At 53.0% G+C, this 20,954-nt stretch overlaps 8 protein-coding genes across 8 annotated transcripts; 5 read left to right on the top strand and 3 right to left on the bottom strand.

The window, feature by feature from the left end:
* Positions 1-163: 163 nt before the first annotated feature.
* On the bottom strand, positions 164-2,260 carry CABS01_06465 (amidase; the record flags this gene model as incomplete). The annotated part of the gene is made up of 7 exons (XM_060539831.1): positions 164-712; positions 765-1,124; positions 1,212-1,406; positions 1,491-1,755; positions 1,859-1,866; positions 1,924-1,945; positions 2,040-2,260. 7 exons carry the CDS (start codon positions 2,258-2,260, stop codon positions 164-166), a joined length of 1,620 nt encoding a protein of 539 aa, XP_060404368.1.
* Positions 2,261-3,024: 764 nt separating this feature from the next.
* Positions 3,025-5,114, top strand: CABS01_06464 (FAD binding domain-containing protein; the record flags this gene model as incomplete). Its single annotated transcript, XM_060539830.1, has 3 exons — positions 3,025-3,155; positions 3,229-4,709; positions 4,822-5,114. 3 exons carry the CDS (start codon positions 3,025-3,027, stop codon positions 5,112-5,114), a joined length of 1,905 nt encoding a protein of 634 aa, XP_060404367.1.
* Positions 5,115-6,438: 1,324 nt separating this feature from the next.
* Positions 6,439-8,253, top strand: CABS01_06463 (major facilitator superfamily transporter; the record flags this gene model as incomplete). The annotated part of the gene is made up of 3 exons (XM_060539829.1): positions 6,439-6,644; positions 6,736-7,958; positions 8,021-8,253. 3 exons carry the CDS (start codon positions 6,439-6,441, stop codon positions 8,251-8,253), a joined length of 1,662 nt encoding a protein of 553 aa, XP_060404366.1.
* Positions 8,254-9,432: 1,179 nt separating this feature from the next.
* Positions 9,433-10,849, top strand: CABS01_06462 (NADH:flavin oxidoreductase/NADH oxidase; the record flags this gene model as incomplete). The annotated part of the gene is made up of 4 exons (XM_060539828.1): positions 9,433-9,540; positions 9,605-10,076; positions 10,134-10,407; positions 10,471-10,849. The coding sequence occupies 4 exons, from the start codon at positions 9,433-9,435 to the stop codon at positions 10,847-10,849; spliced, it is 1,233 nt and encodes a 410-aa protein (XP_060404365.1).
* Positions 10,850-11,404: 555 nt separating this feature from the next.
* CABS01_06461 (uncharacterized protein) lies at positions 11,405-12,670 on the bottom strand (the record flags this gene model as incomplete). Its single annotated transcript, XM_060539827.1, has 4 exons — positions 11,405-11,802; positions 11,862-12,066; positions 12,124-12,504; positions 12,563-12,670. 4 exons carry the CDS (start codon positions 12,668-12,670, stop codon positions 11,405-11,407), a joined length of 1,092 nt encoding a protein of 363 aa, XP_060404364.1.
* A 1,166-nt stretch (positions 12,671-13,836) lies between these two features.
* On the bottom strand, positions 13,837-15,333 carry CABS01_06460 (FAD binding domain-containing protein; the record flags this gene model as incomplete). The annotated part of the gene is made up of 2 exons (XM_060539826.1): positions 13,837-15,201; positions 15,262-15,333. The coding sequence occupies 2 exons, from the start codon at positions 15,331-15,333 to the stop codon at positions 13,837-13,839; spliced, it is 1,437 nt and encodes a 478-aa protein (XP_060404363.1).
* Positions 15,334-16,321: 988 nt separating this feature from the next.
* Positions 16,322-19,543, top strand: CABS01_06459 (uncharacterized protein; the record flags this gene model as incomplete). The annotated part of the gene is made up of 3 exons (XM_060539825.1): positions 16,322-16,544; positions 16,665-18,249; positions 18,310-19,543. The coding sequence occupies 3 exons, from the start codon at positions 16,322-16,324 to the stop codon at positions 19,541-19,543; spliced, it is 3,042 nt and encodes a 1,013-aa protein (XP_060404362.1).
* Positions 19,544-20,087: 544 nt separating this feature from the next.
* On the top strand, positions 20,088-20,849 carry CABS01_06458 (uncharacterized protein; the record flags this gene model as incomplete). Its single annotated transcript, XM_060539824.1, has 1 exon — positions 20,088-20,849. One exon carries the CDS (start codon positions 20,088-20,090, stop codon positions 20,847-20,849), a length of 762 nt encoding a protein of 253 aa, XP_060404361.1.
* Positions 20,850-20,954: the final 105 nt, after the last annotated feature.

The following is a 20,954-nucleotide window of genomic DNA, read 5'->3' as shown; positions in this document are numbered from 1 at the left end:
TGTGCCCATGGCGATGTTCTGTCGGTTAAACTAGCTACATGAGTCTAGAACATGTGCGCGTTGAGATTTAAGATTCCCCTACTAAGTATCACTCTATTCAAACAAGCAGAATTTCTGAATCACGATCAACCTTGAAGTTCCTACTTTGATATCAATATGCACTCTAGCTCTTATGCTTGAGGATGCCATCGATGATCTTCCCAGCCGCAAGCACCATCTCCTCCTCCAGCTTGCGGCCAACAATCTGAAGTCCCACAGGCAAACTAAGAGAAGCCATTGTCTCCTTGTTATCCTCCCACAACTTCTTGTTCCATTCGTTCTCATCTCCCCTCGCTTCCTCCGCCCACGGCTGATCAATGTCTTCCCGACTCACCTGGCCTCCAGGAATAACCAGGGCAGGGTAATCGAGGAAATTCCACACCTTGGTGTATCCTACCCATCGACAACCCCCATGCGGTACAGCTGAATGAGGCATAGGTGGCAGCAGTAGGATATCAACCATGCGGCCAGTCTTGGGCGAGCGAATGGATTGCCACTTTTCCAGGTATGCTTGCTGCAAATCCCACTTGCACCTGTTAAGCTGCCAGTAGTCGTACACTGAAATTGCCTTTCCGCGCTTGAGAAGCTTCTCGACGTGGGGGATGAAGGGCTCTCCACCAGCCAAGACGTCTTTCCGAATATCTTCGCCGCCGTCAACCGTGTAGAAAAGGTCCTTGTAAAGACAGTCAGTCACCGTCGCTCAAATACAGACTTATTTAACTTACCATCGTTCTGATGCAGTCTTCGTGCAAGCTTGCATTCCATTCCAAGACCTCGTGGCCCGCTGCCTGCAGGCGCTCTACAGCAGAACGGAGAACACGCGTCAATGGCGGGTGAGGTTGGACAACATTGTCATCATAGAGGACTCCAATAGTCAAGGGCCTAGAGGAAGTCTCCTTGTATAAGTCCTCACGCCACGGAACCGGTGCGCAGCGAGCGTCTAGCTCCCAGGGCTTGGCTTTAATGAGCTGCTCCATGGCGAGGCGGATGGTCGACAGACTGCGGGCCATGGGACCTATTGACGAAGGCACATGTTCTTGCCCTTCGGTTGATACTGGAACTCCGCGATAGGGTAGGCGTCCGCTCTGAATAGGATGTCAGTGAGGCTCCATACTGGGTCAATTCTCACGTGGAGCCAAGTGAGTTCCGAAGTTGCCAGTAATAAGACTCACGCTAGGCTTGAAGCCGTAAGTTCCCATCATGTGAGACGGAATACGAATGCTTCCTCCAATATCAGTCCCCCAACCAAGCATGCTTGCACCGGAAGCAAGCAAGGCTGCCTCGCCGCCGGTTGATCCACCCGGGGTATAGTCCCTGCTCCTGGGGTTGGTGGTCAGGCCCCAAAGAGGGTTGTCGGTCTCACACCACTTTTACAATGTAAGCTTCTTTTCATCTTACCAAAGCAGGAACACTCGTAGTAAGGGAGAGTAAGGACATGTCCAACTACTTACCATGATGCTCTGTGGCAAATTTGTTTTAGCAACGACGACAGCGCCCAGCGATTGAAGCATCTTTACGACAACGGCATCGTCTGCAGCAGGTTTGAAGGACCGCCCTACGTAGCCGAGAGTTGTGTCATATCCTTTGACATTAAACTGGTCTTTGAGAGTGACTGGCACACCATGCAAGGGCCCAACGGTCTTCCCGTGTTCGGTGAAGTAAGTATCCAACTCCTTAGCCCGCTTCAGGGCATCATCAAACACAATTTCCGTCAGACTACATTGACGTGCAACAGATATTAGCGAAATCTTGAGCAAAAAGGCGTACCATATCTGCCTAAGCAGAAGGTTCGCCAAAGTTCAAAAATTTCGAAACGTACCAGTTCGTCTTTTAAGACATGCTTGAGTTAGCGAAGAGATCGTCACTTTCGGATGAGAGCCATACCTTGTTGTGCACCTCAGAAGCCCTGTTAATATTTGAAGACTCATCAGTATCAATTTCCACGTTAGATATACAGAAAGAGAAGAGGCTTTGCAATTGCGGGCGCGTATTTCACGTACTTCCGAATGTAGGCCTTCACAATGTCTTCGCTCGTCAACTCACCACGTGAGATTTCCGAGACAAGTTGGGAGGCTTCAGCTATAGCCGTGATCTCAAGCTCTTTAGGACTGTTTGTCGAGCCTCCAATGGATGCTGAGATAGCTTCAGCCCGGAGCTGTCTCTTCTTAGATACGACATCTTGCCAAACTTGTGCCGGATCAGGGATCGTGATTTGCGTCATTGTTTGTGCCTTGTTCCAAGATTCCTTGGACAATGTTCTTGTCACTTCGCGGTATGTCTCTCAGTATCTTCAATCAATGGCCGAGTCATAGAAACACCGCAAAGCTGTTGTCACGATGTTCCCAAATGCTGAGCCGAAGCGGGCCCGGCTTGCCGACGGTATTCGGGATGCCGATCTTTGGAGCATAAGCCACTTGATTGGCGGAATCGTCGTCCGACTCCGCCCTCGCTCGGAATGTCTCCATCGGCCACTTGGGCTTATCAGTGGAGCTTCGCCTGTTGGATAGCCCGCCATTGCTTTGGTATGTTTCCCCGCGGATTCCTCCCCTGACCCCGCGACTTGGCTTGTGCGGCGAACACACACGTTCGTAAGTGGGGGATGGAGAGGGGTTCCGATAGGGAACATGAAGCCATAGCTAGGAGAGTGGGTGAAATTGGAGCTAATAGTGCTATGTTTGTTCATCAGTCAGCAGTTAGGAAAAAGTTGGCCTCCTCTGTATTGAATGATGGGGGATGTTAATTTGCATCGACATCGGCCGAACATCGAACCACCCTAGATGATGAGACGATTCGTTTTTCAGGCGAGGATAAGGCAAGACTGAGTACCTTTATACAGTCTCATTTGGTTCAAACGAACAATTATATTGGTAGTGAGAGCATCATACACGCTCCAACCATATCTACACAAGAAAACGTCCCGTTCTTCATAGACGTCCATAGACACTACAGCTACACAACGACTTCGGGTCAGCAATCACAGCAAACATGACAACAAGCTCATCAACTCCTGTGAGCTCACAAACCAATGGCCATACAAACGGCTCGCACCAAAATGGGCACGCATTCAGGTCCGACGTCTGCGTCGTCGGAGCCGGACCAGCCGGCTTAATGCTCGGGTTTGTGCCCCACTCCCTCCAACATCCGCCCCGCACACCCGGCCAGCTCCTCCGTCCTAACATGCCAACACAGGTCTCTCATGGCAAGATTCGGTCAAAAGGTCCAAGTCATTGACGAAAGGCCAGATCAGACTACAGTAGGCCGCGCCGATGGAATTCAGCCAAAGTCGATTGAGACGCTGCAGATGCTGCGCCTCGGCGACGAGCTATTCCGCACCGGTGTTAAGGTCCATGACATTTGTATGTGGCAGAGCTCGAGCGATTCTGACCTGCACCGGTTGAGTCGCTCGATCCACTACCCTCCCTCTGTCGTGGATCTTTTGCAACCCTACATCTTATTATGTCACCAGGGCATGATTGAAGGTGTCTTCATTGATGACCTTCGCAAGAGCGGCGTCGAAGTGAAACGTAGTCACAGCTTCCAGGCTTACAGCACTTTGGACGATGGCTCATTGAGCATTGAATGCGATCGGCAAGGGGAAGGAAAGACATCCATCAACTCGGAGTTTCTGGTGGGATGTGACGGCGCGCGATCTCTCGTTCGAAAGAGCATCCCCGACACATTCGCCCAAGGTTCACCGCATGCTTCGGTATGGGGCGTCCTCGATGGCGAACTGGAGACAGACTTCCCCGACCTCTGGAGCAAGACGGTAGTCTTCTCTGAGAAGTACGGCTCCATCCTCATCATTCCCCGCGAACGCAATATGACGCGCTTCTACATCGAAATGAAATCGTCAACATCCTCAAAAGACCTAGGAGAAGAATACGTCATGGAACAAGCCCGCCTTATCCTATCCCCCTACAGCGTCAAATGGCGCTCTGTAGAGTGGTTTGGCAATTATCAAGTCGCCCAGCGCGTGGCCGCCCGCTTCTCCGACCCAGCCCAGCGCGCCTTCATCGCCGGCGACGCCAGCCACACGCACAGTCCCAAGGCGGCGCAGGGCATGAACACAAGCATCCACGACACCTGGAACCTCGGGTGGAAACTCAACCTCGCTCTGCGCGGGCTCGCAAAGGGCGACGTGTTGCTTGCGACCTATGAGCACGAGCGCAAGAAGATTGCGCACGATCTCATCAACTTCGACTTTGAGCACGCCAACGAGATCGCTCGCGGCGACGCGAAGCGGCTGGCAGATAACTTCAAGACGAACACACGCTTCATTTCTGGCGTCGGGGTCGAGTATGGCGAGAACGAGCTCAACCGGGGTCGGGATGACGGCGTTCAGGGCGCCGCGAAGCCGGGATGCAACCTCCCGCCTGCAAAGGCTACCCGATATATCGATGCTTGCCCTATCGACGTGCAGCTCGATATTCCGGTCTTGGGTCAGTTCCGCATCTACGCAGTCTTGGACGACGTCTCTGGCGCTGCAGGTGTCTCTTTTCTGCGTGACTTCAGCACCGGCGTAGCATCTGCGTCTTCATTGGTGTCGAGACTTTCCGCAGCAGCGGCGCAGTCGTACAAGGTGAAGCCACGCGCCAGTCGGACGGACGATATTCATGTACGCCCTGAGAGATATACATCTGTCAGTCAATTATGCACATTTGCGCTCGTCAGTAAGTTGATCGCGCTCCTCTTTTCGTATCCTTTATCCAGTTCTCCACGTCGGAGGAGGCTCCGCGCCCTCCCCCTAGCCAATGAAGTGTCGCTGCTGACTCTGTGTTCCAGCATCTACGGAAAAGGAGAACTTTGAAATCTCTTCGCTTCCTCCCGTGTTCTCACAGAGTGCCTGGACCGTCTATCTCGACGATGTAGCACCTCTGGATACACAAGGACGCTCCTGTACAGACAAGTGGCTTGGTGGTCTCGCAACGGACGAAGCTTCCCTTATCGTCGTCCGCCCGGACGGCTACGTGGGTACCATCGGCCGCTGGCAGGCAAGCGAAAGCGGCAACGGTGGGATGGCGGCGCAATGGCTGGATAACTACTTTGGCGGTTTTTTACAAGCGCCGGACTTGTAGTGTATTAAATCGCGCTTCATGCGGTGCGACTTCAGGGCAGAGCGGTGTGGGCAAACGAGAAGCAGTATGTATGTACATGTAGCATCAGCTGGTCCTACAGTGAGACCGGTCGATCTGAGTTAGTTACTCCGTTGAGAGGGCTGGGCGTACATATGTGACGTATGTACTTTGGAATATCAGACTGATAGTGAGCTACATCTAGTTCGGGCGAGACATGGCCCGAGACCTATGTAGACTGTTATGTTAGCTCAACAAGCATGAGTCGTCTTTGCGGCTATTACTAGAAAGTACATCGGCCATTCTGGCCTCAAAACGAAATAGACGCAATTGACAAAGTCTCATGTCGTTTTCTCTTATGTCATTAGTCCCTCGATTTTGCAGAAATTTCCTCTGCAGACATTTTAATATGGGTTTCTTCAGAATTGCGTGCCCATCTCCGGACCACAGCCAACCCGCATCTATGAAATCATCACTCGCACGCTATGCAGTGCGGGAGGGTTTGTCGAATCGTTTTTCCTTGTTTTCTGAACTCTAAACGCGGCCTTGACGCGGTGCGTGGTAGTGTTGATTGGTAGAGCGCCATGTCAGACATCCTAGCCGGAATGGAGTCAATGTCAGGTTTGGAACAGCCCGTGCATGCCAAAGTGGGGGTGGGGACCCGTAATCTCTGGGATAAATCCCTGGTACAAGTCTCTCTTTCTCGTCCCTTAAGGAAATAGACGAATAGAGCTCTTCGGATTGGGGCGATACACACACCGTCGGTGACGGGTGAAAGGGCAGAGATAGAGAGCCCACGCCCATGCGGCACCTTTAGATAGATACCCTTACTTCGTACCGGCCGCGGACGAGTGATAGCACGGCAATCATCTCCATATCCCCATTTTGAGGCTGAGGTGAGAGACAGTGTCTCCCCGGTGGGAAATCAGGACCCTTGATTTGTCCTTCACCCCAGAGAAAGATACCCCTGGCGCTACATGTACGGGGACGCTCATTATGCCAGCTGTGGAGTGTGAGCAAGTACAACGTGTTGGCTGATATCCATTCGACCTTGCGACCTTGGCTGCCGGTACCTTGCAAGATTGGCCCTCTCATGTCAGGTAGAGAGCTCGTCCCTTGGTGTTCCTGGATTGAATAAAGCTGAGGGACCAGGCGCCCTACAAGGCTCATCTCATTCGAGGATCCGAAAGAAGTCAGGCCCCAGGTTTCTTCGTTTTTCTTTCTTGAGAGAAAAGGGCCCAAGTCAGAAGCTGTTTATCGTCTTCACTTTCTTTCCCTCAGTCATTCTCCCTGTTCCCCCTTGCGAATTGACCAGGCTATTTTCATCATGTCTGCTCCGAGCGAGAAGAGTGTCACAAAGGATGCGACGGAGTCGAGCTTGAGGCAGACGGCCTCCGGGTCCGTTATCCAGGGAGATGCAAGTTCCGTCGGCGACTCGGTCCTCCGTGATTTTTACACGGGCGCCGTGAACGAGAACTATCGTCTCAAGTCGGAGCTAATCGCGAAGCACTTGGGCGAGATTGGCATGGGAAAGTATGTTTGAGATTCCTCTCCCTCGCTTTCTGGCTTCATACTACCGGCGCAAGGTGGAAGAAAAGCTGACCGTTTCCCCCCTCCTTCTCAGATTCCAATGGATCCTCTTCGTCGTCAACGGCTTCGGCTGGATTGTCGACAACTTTTGGTCCCAGGGGATCACAGCGATCCGGCCACCGATCGGCAACGAGTTCACCGACATTGCGAAATTGAGCTTCAGCTCCGTAGCGTACTACGTCGGGCTGATCGTCGGCGCCTCCTTTTGGGGCACCACCGCCGATCTCATCGGTCGCAAGCCCGCCTTTAACGCCACGATCCTCTACGGCGGCGTCTTTGCGTGCGCCGTGGCCGGCGTTCAAAACTTTACGGGTTTCTGCATCATCTGGGCCATTATCGGTACGGCGGCGGGCGGTAACGTACCCGTGGACAGCGTCGTGTTTCTGGAGTTTGTTCCCCAGACCCATCAGTGGCTGCTCGTAAGCTTGTCTGGATGGTGGAATTTGGGACAGGTCATCGTGTCGCTCCTGGCGTGGGTTTTCTTGGCCAACTTTGCCTGCGACTCTACGGAAGCTCCTTGCCGCATGCAAGATAACATGGGCTGGCGTTACCTTATGATCACTCTCGGTGGTATCGCCATTGCCTTTGGTCTGATCCGCATCGTGGCCTTCAAGATTCCCGAATCGCCCAAATTCCTCATCTCCAAGGGTCGCGATGCCGAGGCCGTCGAAGCCGTAAATTACATTGCGCGCTACAACAAGCGACCGGAAACCCTCACCCTCGAAATGCTGCAAGCCATCGACAGACAATGCGCCGGTATTTCAGAGTCAGACGCAGGCAGCGTTGCCCCCGCCGCCGCGGCGGTCGACCCCGACATGGCGCCTCGAGGCTCCAAGCTATCCCACATGGAGATCCTCAAGGAAAGCTTCAGGGACTACAACGCCGACAACTACAAGAAACTGTTTGCCGGCCGGAAGATGGCGCAGCACACGTCCGTCACGTTCCTCATCTGGCTGACCGTCGGTGTGGCGTACCCGCTCTACTTCGCCTTCATCCCGTCATACCTCGCGACCAAGTCTACGTACTCTGCAAATACCTCGCTGAACCACACCTACATGATTTACTGCATTGTTTCTGCGGCCGGTGTTCTTGGACCCATCGCGGCCGGCTTCTGCGTTGAGACACGCTTTGGCCGCCGCTGGATGATGGCTGCATCTGCGGTCTTGACAGGAGTTTTCTTGTTCGCTTACACGGCAGTGGGCACGGAAGCGGCTGATATCGGATTCCAATGCGCAACCGGAATTCTTGGAAACTTTGGTAAGTTGGTCTTCAAGTCATTTTCTGATTATACAAGTGCAATTCCTAACCAATATTCGCAGAGTACGCCGTCATGTATGCCTTCACGCCCGAGTCTTTCCCTGGCCCAGTTCGCGGAACAGGCACTGGCATTGCCGCTACTCTTCTTCGCGTCGGTGGCCTTGCGGCTTCGTTTGTGTCGACGTATGCGGGATACACTGTTGTGCCTATCTATGCCAGTGCTGCTTTATGGATTGTGGTGGGCTTGTTTTGCATCGGATTGCCTTACGAGACCCACGGGCACGCTTCTCTCTAGATCTTGCGACCGACTTGCAAATTTTGAACTCGGCTCCTGGCTAGAAGACTTGATGCAGAGCTTCACGATAATGAAAACATTAATTTCCTCACCAGACTTATAATCAAAAAGCGGCGCAATTTCTGAATTTGTCTACAACTCTGATGATACGACGCCGAAGCGCACAAGTGTTTCTATATCAACCAAGGTCCAGGTGCCGGGGCAGCTTGGGCTAGATTTGCCACAACTACCCGTCTTAGGGAATGTCTTATGCAGGAAATTGTAGAGTTGAAATTCCACAACTACGACGTAGACTATCCTTCAATTTCGTACGCACGCAGAGTCCTCAAAATCATCACGGCCTGCAAGAGTTGATGCACTGTAGAGAAGATGGAATTGTGTCAGACGAAAGCATCATGCAATTCCCCGGCAAAATGAACCAGCCCACCTAGACCACGTTCATCTTACAAGTTCGCCATGCTTGAACTGCTTACCAATACCAGTCCAGTCGTTGGTGTTCTCCCATCAAAGTTGCTTCTCCCGAACCCGCTTCACATCAATCTGTTACCAAAGCGATGACTTGAAGATGTTGTTATCGTCTCCCTTGCTCCTATGAGATGACAGCCCCATGAGAGCTTTCCCCATGTCTATCTGCGAACATGTGGGGGGAAAGGCGCGGTCTCCCGTACTCCCGAGTTCCCCGTGTCTAGACTGCACTAAACCATGGTTTGCCGAATGTAACACACCGGGGGGATAACACTACTGGTGATTAGAAGTGGACTGATGGCTATGCTCTTAGAATAGGTACCATACAGATACGAATAGATACGGCAAGTCAAGGTTGTCGACTGGACGGGTTCGGTGTAAGTGCACCCCCACTTCCGAGATATCCCACTCACCACAACCCAAACCAGGAAGTCCCCCACTCTCCACTCTTGCACTGGAATGGGGGGCATCTCGAGGCACTAGCAACGATGCATCAACATGGCGATCACGACTAGCCAGCGCGTACCCTTAGGGTCACTGAATAGTGACTTTGCAAATGTGGTTCCGGGCTTCAGATGACATGTTCATAACCTGCCACATTCAACGACGCTCAATGGGCTTCTTAGTGCTCAACAGACCTCAGCAAGCCCCCTTCCTATCAAGACACCAATCCAATACTAGGTCTTGACCATATTTCCTGAATAGCTTCACACCATGCCCAAAGCAACCACTCCTCCCCCGGCCTTTGCCGCTCTGAAGGATACAGTGCTGTTCACCCCACTGAAGTTGGGTAGCATCAGCCTCAAGCATCGCATCGTGCAAGTAAGTCCAGCAAGCTACCCACAACATGGCGATGGCGATGATGTAGTGCTAACATACTTGATAGGCACCCACAACTCGCATGAGAAGTGAGTTCGAGTCTCGCGGTGTTCATGTCCCAGGGGCCCGTGTAGCAAAGTACTACGGCGAGCGAGCCAGTGCCGGGGGTCTCCAAATCACAGAGGCCACCGACATCTGCCTCAATGCCAGCGCCTACCCCGGTGTCGCAGGCGTCTTCACCGACTCTCAGCTGCAAGGATGGCGCAAGGTCACTGATGCCGTCCATGCCAAGGGCGGGTTCATTTTTGTTCAGCTTTGGCACACTGGCAGAGCCTCTTCTGGCGGAATGCGTGGAGGCGAAACGCCTATCTCTTCGGGAACCCAGCCAATGGATGGGAACTACCTTGATGGAACTGCGTGCAAAGATGGTCCTCCCAGGCCTATGACCATAGAGGAGATCCACGGCTTGACTGCAGAGTGGGCTGCGGCTTCTAAGCGCGCGGTTGAGGTTGCGGGTTTTGATGGCGTTGAGATTCATGGTAAGAATATGTCGCGCGCATTGAATGCTTGCTACGAATAAGCTAACATGAAGATAGGGGCTAATGGATACTTGCTTGAACAATTCCTCCACGATAACATCAACACTCGCACAGACGAGTACGGTGGATCGATAGAGAACCGCTCAAGATTCCTTTTCGAAGTGTTGTCGGCCGTCAGTGCCGCCATTGGCCCCGAGAAGGTCGGCGTCCGCCTTTCACCGTACAACTACTTCCAAGGCACAAGAGACAGCAACCCCAACAAGCACTGGTCATTCATTAGCCAAAAGATTGCAGAGATGTCAGAGACTGAGAGGCCCGCCTATGTGCACATGTAAGACTATCTGCTTATAAGTAACCACTCCAAGAGAGGACAGCTACTGATGATTCGATTTAGGATCGAGCCTCGCTTTGACGAAGTCCTCGATGAGGAACAAAAGCTTGCCTCGCTGTCTGGAACCAAGTCCGAGGCGACACAGACGAACAATCTGACACAATTCAGGGACATTCTCAAGCCAGCAGGCGTCCACTTCTTCGCCGCTGGCAACTTCAACCGCGACAATGCTGTTACGAAGTTGAAGAGCGGCGAGGCGGATGCGATTGTATTTGGCAGATATTTCATTGCCAACCCTGATCTTGTGGAGCGGTTGAAGAACGGGTGGGAGTTGAACCCATACGACAGGACGACCTTTTACGGGGCGGAGCCTCCGGAAAAGGGATACAATGACTATGAGTTTTATAAGGTTGATAATGCGGAGGTTACAGCGAATGCTTAGACCCATTAGAGCCTACATGTAATGATCATTGCTAGAGGTGGCATGTGCAGTCTCAATTCCAGCATCATTATGAATGGAAAAGATTTCACGACGTCGAATGAGGCAGAAGATCTGGGGAATAGAGATGTTTGATTTGCGTAACGTGGGAACAAGGGAACAAGGGAACAGTGAATAGTCACGCCACCTGCCCTTTTATTTGGTGTTTGCCGACTTCCTTTCCATATCGTCTCTTCCGAATTCCACAATAATGCTAGATGGAGACCGAAAGCATAATCACTAATACTGAAAACTTTCTGGGAAGGCCCACAATGTCATTTTGAGAGTTTGTAATCTGCAATTATCATCAATATTTATTACCGTTACTAATTATAGCCTAGGTATGTAATGCACTCTGCATTCCGCCTCATTATTCTTGCAATCGTATCGGTCTGTGATCAATCTATGCATCGCCACACAAGACCTGTCCAACTTTTCAATGGTCTCATAAGCATTGAAAGTATAAAAAGTGATTAGAGCCTCGAGAAGCGTAGGACGCTCATCAAAAAGACCGACCCTTTAAACACCGATCACGCCGGGGTCCTGGACAGTAAGAGTATATCCGTAGCTGGAGGAGACGGAGTAGTAGTCGCTGCCTCTCCACTGTCCGACATTGGTGCTGTAGGACTTGTCCCAGGACTGGGTGTACAGGGAGCAGTAAGTTCCCTGGGGAACGTTGTTCTTGCTGAGGACGTAGGCGTTGAAGAAGTTGCAGGCATCGTAGGTGCCGTCAGCTCTGGGGTGGTCGTGGTCGTACTTGGTGTTGGCCTTGCAGGCGACGGCGCACTGCTCAGGGTTGTAGACACCGGGGTAGTACTTGGATCCCATGTATGACTTGGGGGCCTGGGTGGCGCCGCCGAAGGCAACAGGGCCGGTGAAGTCGGGGTAAGAAGGGGGAGGCGCAAGCTTGGAGTATCCTGTTTGGAGTCAGTTAGCCCTCTCGATAGCTGGCATTGGAAAGATCAGGATTGCGTACCGTTCGATCCAGTCACACCAACGTGGAACTGGTTTCTCCACTGTCCAACATTGGTGGCGGTCTCCGCGGTGACGGCGGAACCCCAGAGGGTGCACTTGTAGTTGGTGATGCTGGCAGGGTTGGGGCACGCATCGGTAGGGTCCCACTTGGGGTCTCTCTCCATGTAGACGTTGATACCGTAGCATGCAGGAGCGGCATCGCAGTACTATTGAGGGTTAGATATTGCTTCCTTGATGTTTGTTCTGGGTGAAGTTGTCTTTACCTGCTGGCACTTGATAGTGTCAAAGGTCTTCATGGTGTAGAGACCCAAGTAGGTATTGCACTCGGTGGCGCCCTGCTTGTTGGAGAACGACAGGCTGTAGCCGGCAGGCACCTGAGCATTGGTGGCAATGGTAGTGAACTGAGGGTCGCTCATGAAGGTGGCATAGTCATCCGGGCTGGACACGGGTCCGTAGCCGTCGGGCTGCTTGGCTCCGCAGCCGGCGGGAGTAACCGTACGGGCGGCCAGGGTGGAGTTGGAGACGGCAATGGGGTTGGCCGCGGCATCCTTTGAGGCCTCAGCCTTGGCGACCGCCGGGTCGTAGGTGGGAGTCTCGACGGTGGCACCGACAGCGGGGCCAACCTTGGTAGGAACAGGCTCGGCCTGTACTGGGGGTCAGCTTGAAGCGAGAAAAGAAGCTTTACCGGCAGTGTGGACTCACATCGAAAGCACTCAGATCAATACCGTTCTGGGCAGTAGTGTCACGGGGAGCGACAGGGCCGGCGGCAGCAAGGCCAGAGATGGCGGCGACGAGGATAGCGGAACGCATCTTGAAGTATTGGCAGGTGTCTGGAGCACGTGGCGAGACTGAAGAGAGTATTGATGACCCGGTTGAGGAAGCTGAGGATGTTCGGGAGCTTCTGAGATGATGAGGATGGATAAAAAGATCTGAATCGGGAGATGGGGAGGAAGATCGCAGACTTATGTATTCAGGATGCTTCAGCTCACGATTCAGCAAAATGACAACAAGCGGCCGCCGTGAATCTGCCTCCCGGGCAAGCCTCCACGTGGGCGAGCCCATGGTTCTGGACTCCTCGTCACCCTATTCCATGCCAGAAAGCTTGACCAAGCGCTGATTAGGCGAGCTGTCGTTCAGCTTCCTCGTACTATCGTGAGTGCCACGCGCATGTTGATGTTCCCAGGTTTTCCTCTGGACAGGACTGCCAGGCACCGTGCGCCGGCCTATGTTAGTTGGTTTCAGGCGCCGGCTCGCTAGGCGGCGCGCTTACCAGCCCTCCGGATTTCGTACCCCTTTTCTTCTTAGCTTCTTCCTTAGTCGACCTTATTTTCGTACGCGGCTCTTCCATTCTGGTGGTGTTGAAGTCCTCGAGGGCTCCGAGGATATTACCCCTCAGACATGGACATGGGATGGGAAACGCGGCCTGGGGACGGTAAGACGGGGTCGGTGTTGCTTAATCTCTCTCAGTTCAAGACATCTTAAGCCATTATTGGACGAAATACGGCATCCTTCTCCACTGTGCTAGAGTCAATATAACGCTCAGCTGCTTCAGCTGGCCCAGCTGGCTGGGTTGAGTTGTTTGTATCCTTGGTAACGAACCAAATCCTCGGGACTGCCAATACCTGCACGCCCTCACGCAGGGCGATACCGTTTTGACGTTCTCGCGAGTGTGCTGGTGATTGATGTGGTTAATAACATTGCCCAAAACTGTCTAGCTTCCATAACCCCCCCGCCGGAGGTTTTCCATCCTGGTTAAAGCCTAGCCGCCAGGCTATCGAACCAAAAACAAAGTAGCAGGGGAAACGGTAAGGCAGGCTTTGCGACTATTGTTTACTATTCCTCCTTTCGCATAATTAGGATCGCAGCTAACCTACAAGGGCCCGATCCAGCCGGGAATTAACAGGCCACAACGGCTTAAGGCTCTCGTATTATTCAAAGTTTGTTCTTTCTTTTTTACAGGTTAATAAGCTTATGCTCTACAAACTTGCCCGAGGGGTTGGGTTTCCTCCTTTTGCCGATGTGCCGGCCGAGTCGGAGGGCAATTTCGATTCGATATCCTTCCACATGTCGTATGTCAATAACCACCTCCCTACGCCATGATACCTCCACGGAAAGGGGTCATCTCCTGTCTCCTGAGATGCGGGTAACACGGCTGAATCCCCGCTCAGCCACTTCGCGTCCATCTCCTCAAACTCCTTGTACTTCGCGTCTCGCTCAACCTGCTCTGGCCCGTCGTGGAGGTGATAGATCCACTGGTTGTATGTTCCGCGGCGGACGACCCTCTCCGTCCGCTCCCGTCGGCAGTCCTCGTAGACCTTTAGGGCCTGTCGCTTTGATGCGGCTGAAGTGTCGGTCAGTCGAGCGAGGCAGAGACCCAGAACCCCTCCGTCCTCGAGCGCCATACCCGCCCCGCTGGCCAGGTAAGGCAGCGTCGCGTGCACGGCGTCTCCGAGCATCGTGAAGGCGCCAGACGGATGGGACCACGTTGGTTCCAGGCCTGGCCGGATGCACAGTCTCCATTTGAGAACCTCATCGCACATCTGGAGCATCTTGCCGATGCGGGGATCCCAGCCTGCAAAATGGCCCCGCATCTCCTCAATGTTTCCCTGCAGGGTGTTGCCGCCGTCGACGGGCATGTCGTCCGGCACCAGCAACACCATGTTGAAGAGCTGACCGCCCTTGAGAACATAGTTCACCGCGTGCTTGTCCGGTCCAACCCAGTAGTTGACTTGGGGGTTCTCCACAAAGTGCCTCAATTCGGGGTCCTTGAGCATGTCGGCCGTGTTCAAAAGCAGTCGATATGCCAGGTCCCCTGTCAGCTGAGGTGGATCAGGCTTGCATAGGAACTCCTCCCTCAGCTTGGAGTTGATGCCGTCCGCGCCAACGAGAAGGTCGCACGTCAGGCTGCGTCCGCCAACGAGGTACACCGTAGCCGTCGTGTCATCCGGTGAGATTGTAAAAGTATCGACCTTTGCATTCGTCTCGAGCTTCGCGCCAAGCTCTACTGCGCGCTCGAGGAGACACCGATGCAGGTCGGAGCGATGAAAATCCCAGAAGGGGAAATCTCCCGCCGCCGCGGCGTACTTGTGATAATCCATTTCGGACAGGAAGTTGCCTTTCCAGCCGATGAAGTTGCATTTCTGGGGCTTTGTGGCGTACTTTTCCAGCTTCTCCTCCAAGCCCCAGGAGAATAGGACGCGGGCGGCGTTCGGGAGGACTTGGATGCCCGCACCGACCTCGCCGATATTTGAGGCGGCCTCTAGAACCGTGACATCGTGTCCAGCCAGCAGCGTCGAGATGGCGGCGCCTAGGCCACCTAGACCCGCTCCCACAATTATCACCTAGCATAGGAGAAATTAGTTCGGCGACTTTCATTGACCGTGTGGTAGATGAAGACTCACGTGAAGCCTAGTACTCGCATCGCGCTGTTGCTTTTCTTGAATCAAATAACTCCTCGAAGTCGACGGCGACATGATGCTGGTGTCTGGTTGCACAGCTCCAGTCTACTCTTGGGGTCGCAAATGTTATGCTGTTCTATGCTGTCTTGAAGGAGACAACTAATTCTTTAGTGCATATACTCATAGGCCTTATGCAACTTCCTGTCATCTGATGTTGACTGTGTTATGTTAGATGTTGTTGGTACACTGGCAAATTTGTATACAACAATCCAGCTGTATGGCTGCTAGATACTATTTTAGCTCTTACAAATGCATGCTACAGCGTTCTCGAAGAGTGGAATGGCCGCATCATCCGTTCACTGTCGTTAGCGGCGTAGTTCACGGCCACTGCCGGCTTTACTCGGTGCACTCAACGCGATCGCCATGATTGATGCATCTCCTCTCTCCGGATATGCAACTCCGCGAACATCAATTGTCCTACGTAAAGTTCGATTCGTATCTACATGTGTCGCATATCTAGAGCAGCCAGATAAGATACGCCCGCAGTTGGAGCATATTACCAGGACGCCGAAGTCGCCTGTACTCCACTCTTATCTCCTCGGACTTATATTGGTGTTGTCGGATACGGATTGCGAGGCCAGAGACGATGCTTATCAGTGGTGGCGGGAGTCTTCGAGAGTGGGGGAGGGGCGACACCTAGACCTAGTGCCGGGATGTTGTGCGATGAACAAATCGGAGATTTCTCATACTTCCTAGTATGGAGATTCTACTCGGCCTAGGAAGCCGGGTATCGTTACTCTTCAAAGCCGGAGGAAATGCGGAGAAGTGGGACGGCACATTCGGATGCTATGTCCATCCCCATTCCCCCATCTATGAGCTCCTATCGAAGCGAGCGAGACACCTGAACCGTGGTTTCACTCTGCCAACTTTGCCAGTCTTTCCAAGTCTCTTCCTAAGACCCGAGTTATCGAAATTTTCTTTCCTTCGCTGTACCAGGGGTCGACTGACATAGGTTCCTTTCTCGGAAGTGGATTGGTGTAATTTGCAACTCGGCGGTGAAACTATGAACGACTCCTACGCCATGGCTGGTGCTGGTGAGAACCATCGTCGCTCAGAGAGCTCAGAAGGCTTGATGGGCGAAGACAAGACCTTTTCTTGCACGCACCCTGGGTGCAACAGACGCTTCACTCGAGCTGAGCATATGCAACGTCATGCTCTCAACCATATGCCTGGCGGGTTGAGCTGCGATTTGTGCAATGCTCACTTCAAGCGACCTGATCTGTTGAGTAAGTAGATTCAAAGACGAAACAAATAAGCAATATGTCGACAACTACTACCGTTTGTAATTCAATCTCGAGTCTTTCGAAAATGAATAGTCCGCTGACTTCATACTCATCTACAATCAGAACGGCATATGGACCGTCACCGCCAAAAAGATCTCGAAGCAGGCGGACCAGGCTGCGGCGTTTTAGACACACGAAAGCGATCTTGGAAGGCCCCGGACGGGTCTGTTGTAGAAAAGCGGCCCTGCCCGAATCCGTCTGGACGGGGCCGGGCATCGGGAGGAAAAGAGCGTCCTCAAGCTCAACAAGTTCCTTCACCTGACCCGGAACCCCACGACGGGGATCATAGTCTATCCGGCTTAGACATTGAGCCAGACCAAGACTACTCCATCGACAACATATCACCAGAGTTTCACAGGCGCTCAACCTTGGATCTTCGGCCAGGAAGCCAGAGCGACGCTCAACAGTATTCCATTGGACGTCAAGACGTTTTCAATCCAACTGAACCTGTCACCAACTTCTCGGGGTTCCCTCCTTCTTTACAGTTTTCCGATTTTATAGGATCGGAGAGCCACTTCGATATCAATACGACCCAGTCCAGTAGCTGGGGTGAGACATCATTCATGAGCGAACAGTTGGACTACGATCAGATCTTCCAACCCGACACTGCCAGCTCCTTTAATATGCCATACACGACTGCGCTGGATTACAACTGGCTATTCAACATGCAAGAAAACTCAGCCCCCACCGCAGCATCGAGACCTTCGAACCTAGTGCAAGACTTTGGAACTCACATGGCAAACAATCAATCCCAACCTAAATCGCAAGCAAACGTCGCCATCACACCGGAGTCGATGAAGAGCGCACAGCTGTGGACAGAGCCCATGGAGATGACTAGCAAGGATCAGGAGAGACAGAGGTCGTCCGATCCACCAAGCAACACCTCAACAACCGCTAGTGAAGCTGCCAGACGGCAAGCGATGAGAAACTCCAGGGAGAGGAGCTCAGATATCGCGCAGTTTCGAAGACCTAGCGATGCGCCATCAGCAGCTCGGCAGCGTTACCCTGCACCCAGCCGGCCAACTCCGACCGAACCAGAAAGACCACTGTCTTCCTTGAGGAAGCCGCTTACAATCCCTCCTATTGGCGAAGATGTGAGAGAGAGGCTGTTAAACGTCATTGACGGCGCCAAGCCCAACCTGCCTGACCAACGCGCCACAATATGGGAGCACCCGTTACTATCAGCGGACTCACTAAAGTCGTATCTGGAGCTATTCTTCACTCGCTTCAACACCGCATACCCACTCATCCACCTAGAAACATTTGACTGCAAGAATACCGAACCTTTGCTACTGTTGTCCATCCTGCTGTTAGGTGCTACGTACTCGAGCAAAGACTGTCATCAACTTGCTGTTTGCATACATGATGTAATCCGGCCGAGCATCTTTGCCCATGCCGGATTCTCACCTAGGCCAGAGCTCTGGACATTGCAGACAATCCTGCTGGTCGAGTGCTTTGGCAAGTCGCGTGCCGGTCAGAAACAACACGACATGAGCCATTTGTTCCATGGACTTCTGATCAATCTCATTCGCCGTTCCGATTGCCAGACTGTGCGACCGCCCGGTCCGCCACCAGTCTCGGGCGAAGATAACGCCGGCATCTTGGACCAGGCATGGAGGAAGTGGGCCGATGCGGAGCAGAAGAAAAGGTATGCCTTGACGTTCCCTTTGCATTCGTTGTAGTCAGCAGAGGGCTAACAGAAGCCCAGGTTGGCCTTGCTCTGTTTTATGTGGGATACGCAGCACGCAGTTCTCTTCTGCCAGAGTCTCTGCATGTCAGCTTTTGAGCTCCGACTGGAACTACCGTGCAGCCAGAGCATATGGGAAGCTCGGGATGCCGCATCATGGGCGTCGGCATGGCGCTCAAGTCTTAGCGACCAGAGGTTGTTCTACTTGCCCACTCTGAAATCTTATCTTACACCTTCAGCCCCGCGACCAGCTGGCCTCACTGGATTCTCGAGGATTCTTGTTCTTCATGGCTTGATGTCCATCTCTTGGGACATGGGCCGGCGTGATCAGACGGCTCTAGGTGTCGTCTCGGGAGATAGCTTCGGGATGGGCTGGCGCAAATTGCTGAGCACCGCCTACGACGCATGGAAAAACGACTTTGATGCATTCTGCAGCAGCTTCGCGTCCCAATTACAACGGGGATCTGCCTCCCAGGCCCAGGGAGTTCAACGGCAGGAGGGCGACGAAGATATGACTCGGAAAGTGGAGTTCGAGTCGTTCGCGGCAGCATACAAGGCTCTCTATCATTCAGCACAAGCTTTACTCAACATGGACTTCTTGGATGTTCAGATATACGCTGGTGCTCGTCACATCCTCGGTAGGCCAGTACAGCAACGAGACTACCACAGATCCGCACAGGTTGTGAAGAAATGGGCTGCGTCAGCTTGCGAGACACAGCAGCAGCAGCAAAACCACCCACTCGTCCCAAGACAAGATCGAGGAGGGGCTGCCGACACCAACGCCGACCAATCCAAGCAATCCGCGTCCGAAGCAGCATGGCACGCGGCGAGAATGCTAGTCGAAACCAAGAGAACGCTGAACAGCATGGAGGCCATGAACCTCTTCCACGTGCCGTGGTGTCTGTACCTGGCGACGCTTACCTGCTGGGCCTATCACCACGCGCGACCTAGTCGATCGTACGGGGCATCTTCGCGGCGGGCGTTTGACGCCTTTGATGATGAGGATGACTTTGAGGACGACGAGATGATTTGGGATCCGCAAGGTGAGATGGAGGCTCTGGTTGCGAGCATGTCGGAGCGCGCGGTACGGGGCGAGGTCGCTCTACGGAGAGAGCGGAAGAGGACGAATGGCTTGGTTTGGATTATGGCGGACGTTTTGACGACGGTGAGATGGGGGATTGTGCACGCTGGCGTGGTGGTGTTACGGGGTCTTGTGCCTCAGCGCCTGATCAACCAGTATGAAGAGGTTATCTAGGTCTTCATGAGCTTTGAATCTTACGTGATTTCTGATTTCATTTTCTGGCCACTGGCCAGTGCATTCTGCACAGTCAGCTTGAGCGGCGATGTGTTCGGCCGAAGCTTGGCTGACAACATTGAGATGCCCATGTCAGAGTTCAAGCGGTGTGCGTTGGACCCTGACGAAGCGGAGACATCAACATCCCACTTGCATTCTTAGAATCCCAGAAACCAGGGACATCCGTGTCGAGAACCTGGTTGCCGGTATTTCGAGGGGGGCCATAGCGTTGGCGCTGGCTTAGACTGTCTCGACTTGGAATCTCGGCGCCGATGTCTTCAAACCTTGACTTAGATCATGCTATGAAGGTCTGGGCATTGCCTTCCCTTAGACTAGATTCTGAAGTCTTATAAGAAGACTCTGTCAGAATGCTGCTGGAGATCATCTCTTTCTACTTGGTTTTCAGTGCTGGATTGAATCCGCTTGCCGGCGTCGAATCTCTTCCAAACTCCGTACAAGATTCCACTTACAATTATCACCTCACCTCAGTGGATCTATCGGCAACATGACGGCAATTAACTACTATGAGCGTATAACGGAGGTCTATCGTTTGGACAATACTCCAATCTTGATCGCTTCTGCCGTCAGCTTCATCATCGGCTACCTCCAGTATACCTACGTTGTCAGGCTCACCCTACGTGAAGGAAAGGGCCCGATGCCCTTCTGGATGCATTCATTTTACCTCGCGCACGACTCGACATGGTCTTATACCCTTGGCAAGGCCGCCTCTCAGTACGGGGAGCACTGGTACCTGAGAGGCACGTCAATAGCGCTCTTCCTCTGGACGATGCTGGAAGTATGGACAATCCATCGATCCATCACCAAAGAGCGCGATGCCAGCTTTGGGAATGTCCTCGGAAAGCAGCCATCAATGTCGGCAGCCATTACATACGCCCTGGCGCTGCAGATGGGCATGTACTCGATCGTGCTTCTGGCCATTGAGTTCATGGGTGAGGGATCCGTCATGCAATGGTTCTGCTTCACCAACGTCCTGATCGTCCTTGGGCCTACGCATCACTACTTGAGGGCTGGGTCCCGGCATGGACTATCTCTCGGTTTCTGCGTCGTCAACATCATCGGCACCATCTGGACCTTTGCGCCTTTCGGGTTCTTTGTGCTCACTATTCCGGAAATCTTCGATCAACAGTTGTACTATGTCATTGGGGTTATTCTCACAGTGTATTCCGTTGGGTGCTTCCACGTGGTATCCCAGTATCCGAGCAAGACTAGAGTCATGGATAAGGGTGGGAAGCAGCCAATCTGGTAGGAGTAGTTGATCGACGTTGTTAATAGGCTTTTCATCTATGCGGCGGCCTCAGATTGTAAGCTCTAGTGGGTGGAGATGGTGACACGGTAGAAAGATGAATGCAAG

This window comes from Colletotrichum abscissum (genome assembly GCF_030869225.1).
Source record: "Colletotrichum abscissum strain IMI 504890 chromosome Unknown Scaffold_13.1, whole genome shotgun sequence".
Classification (NCBI taxonomy): Eukaryota; Fungi; Ascomycota; class Sordariomycetes; order Glomerellales; family Glomerellaceae; genus Colletotrichum; species Colletotrichum abscissum.
This window is presented reverse-complemented; position numbering and strand designations above follow the sequence as displayed.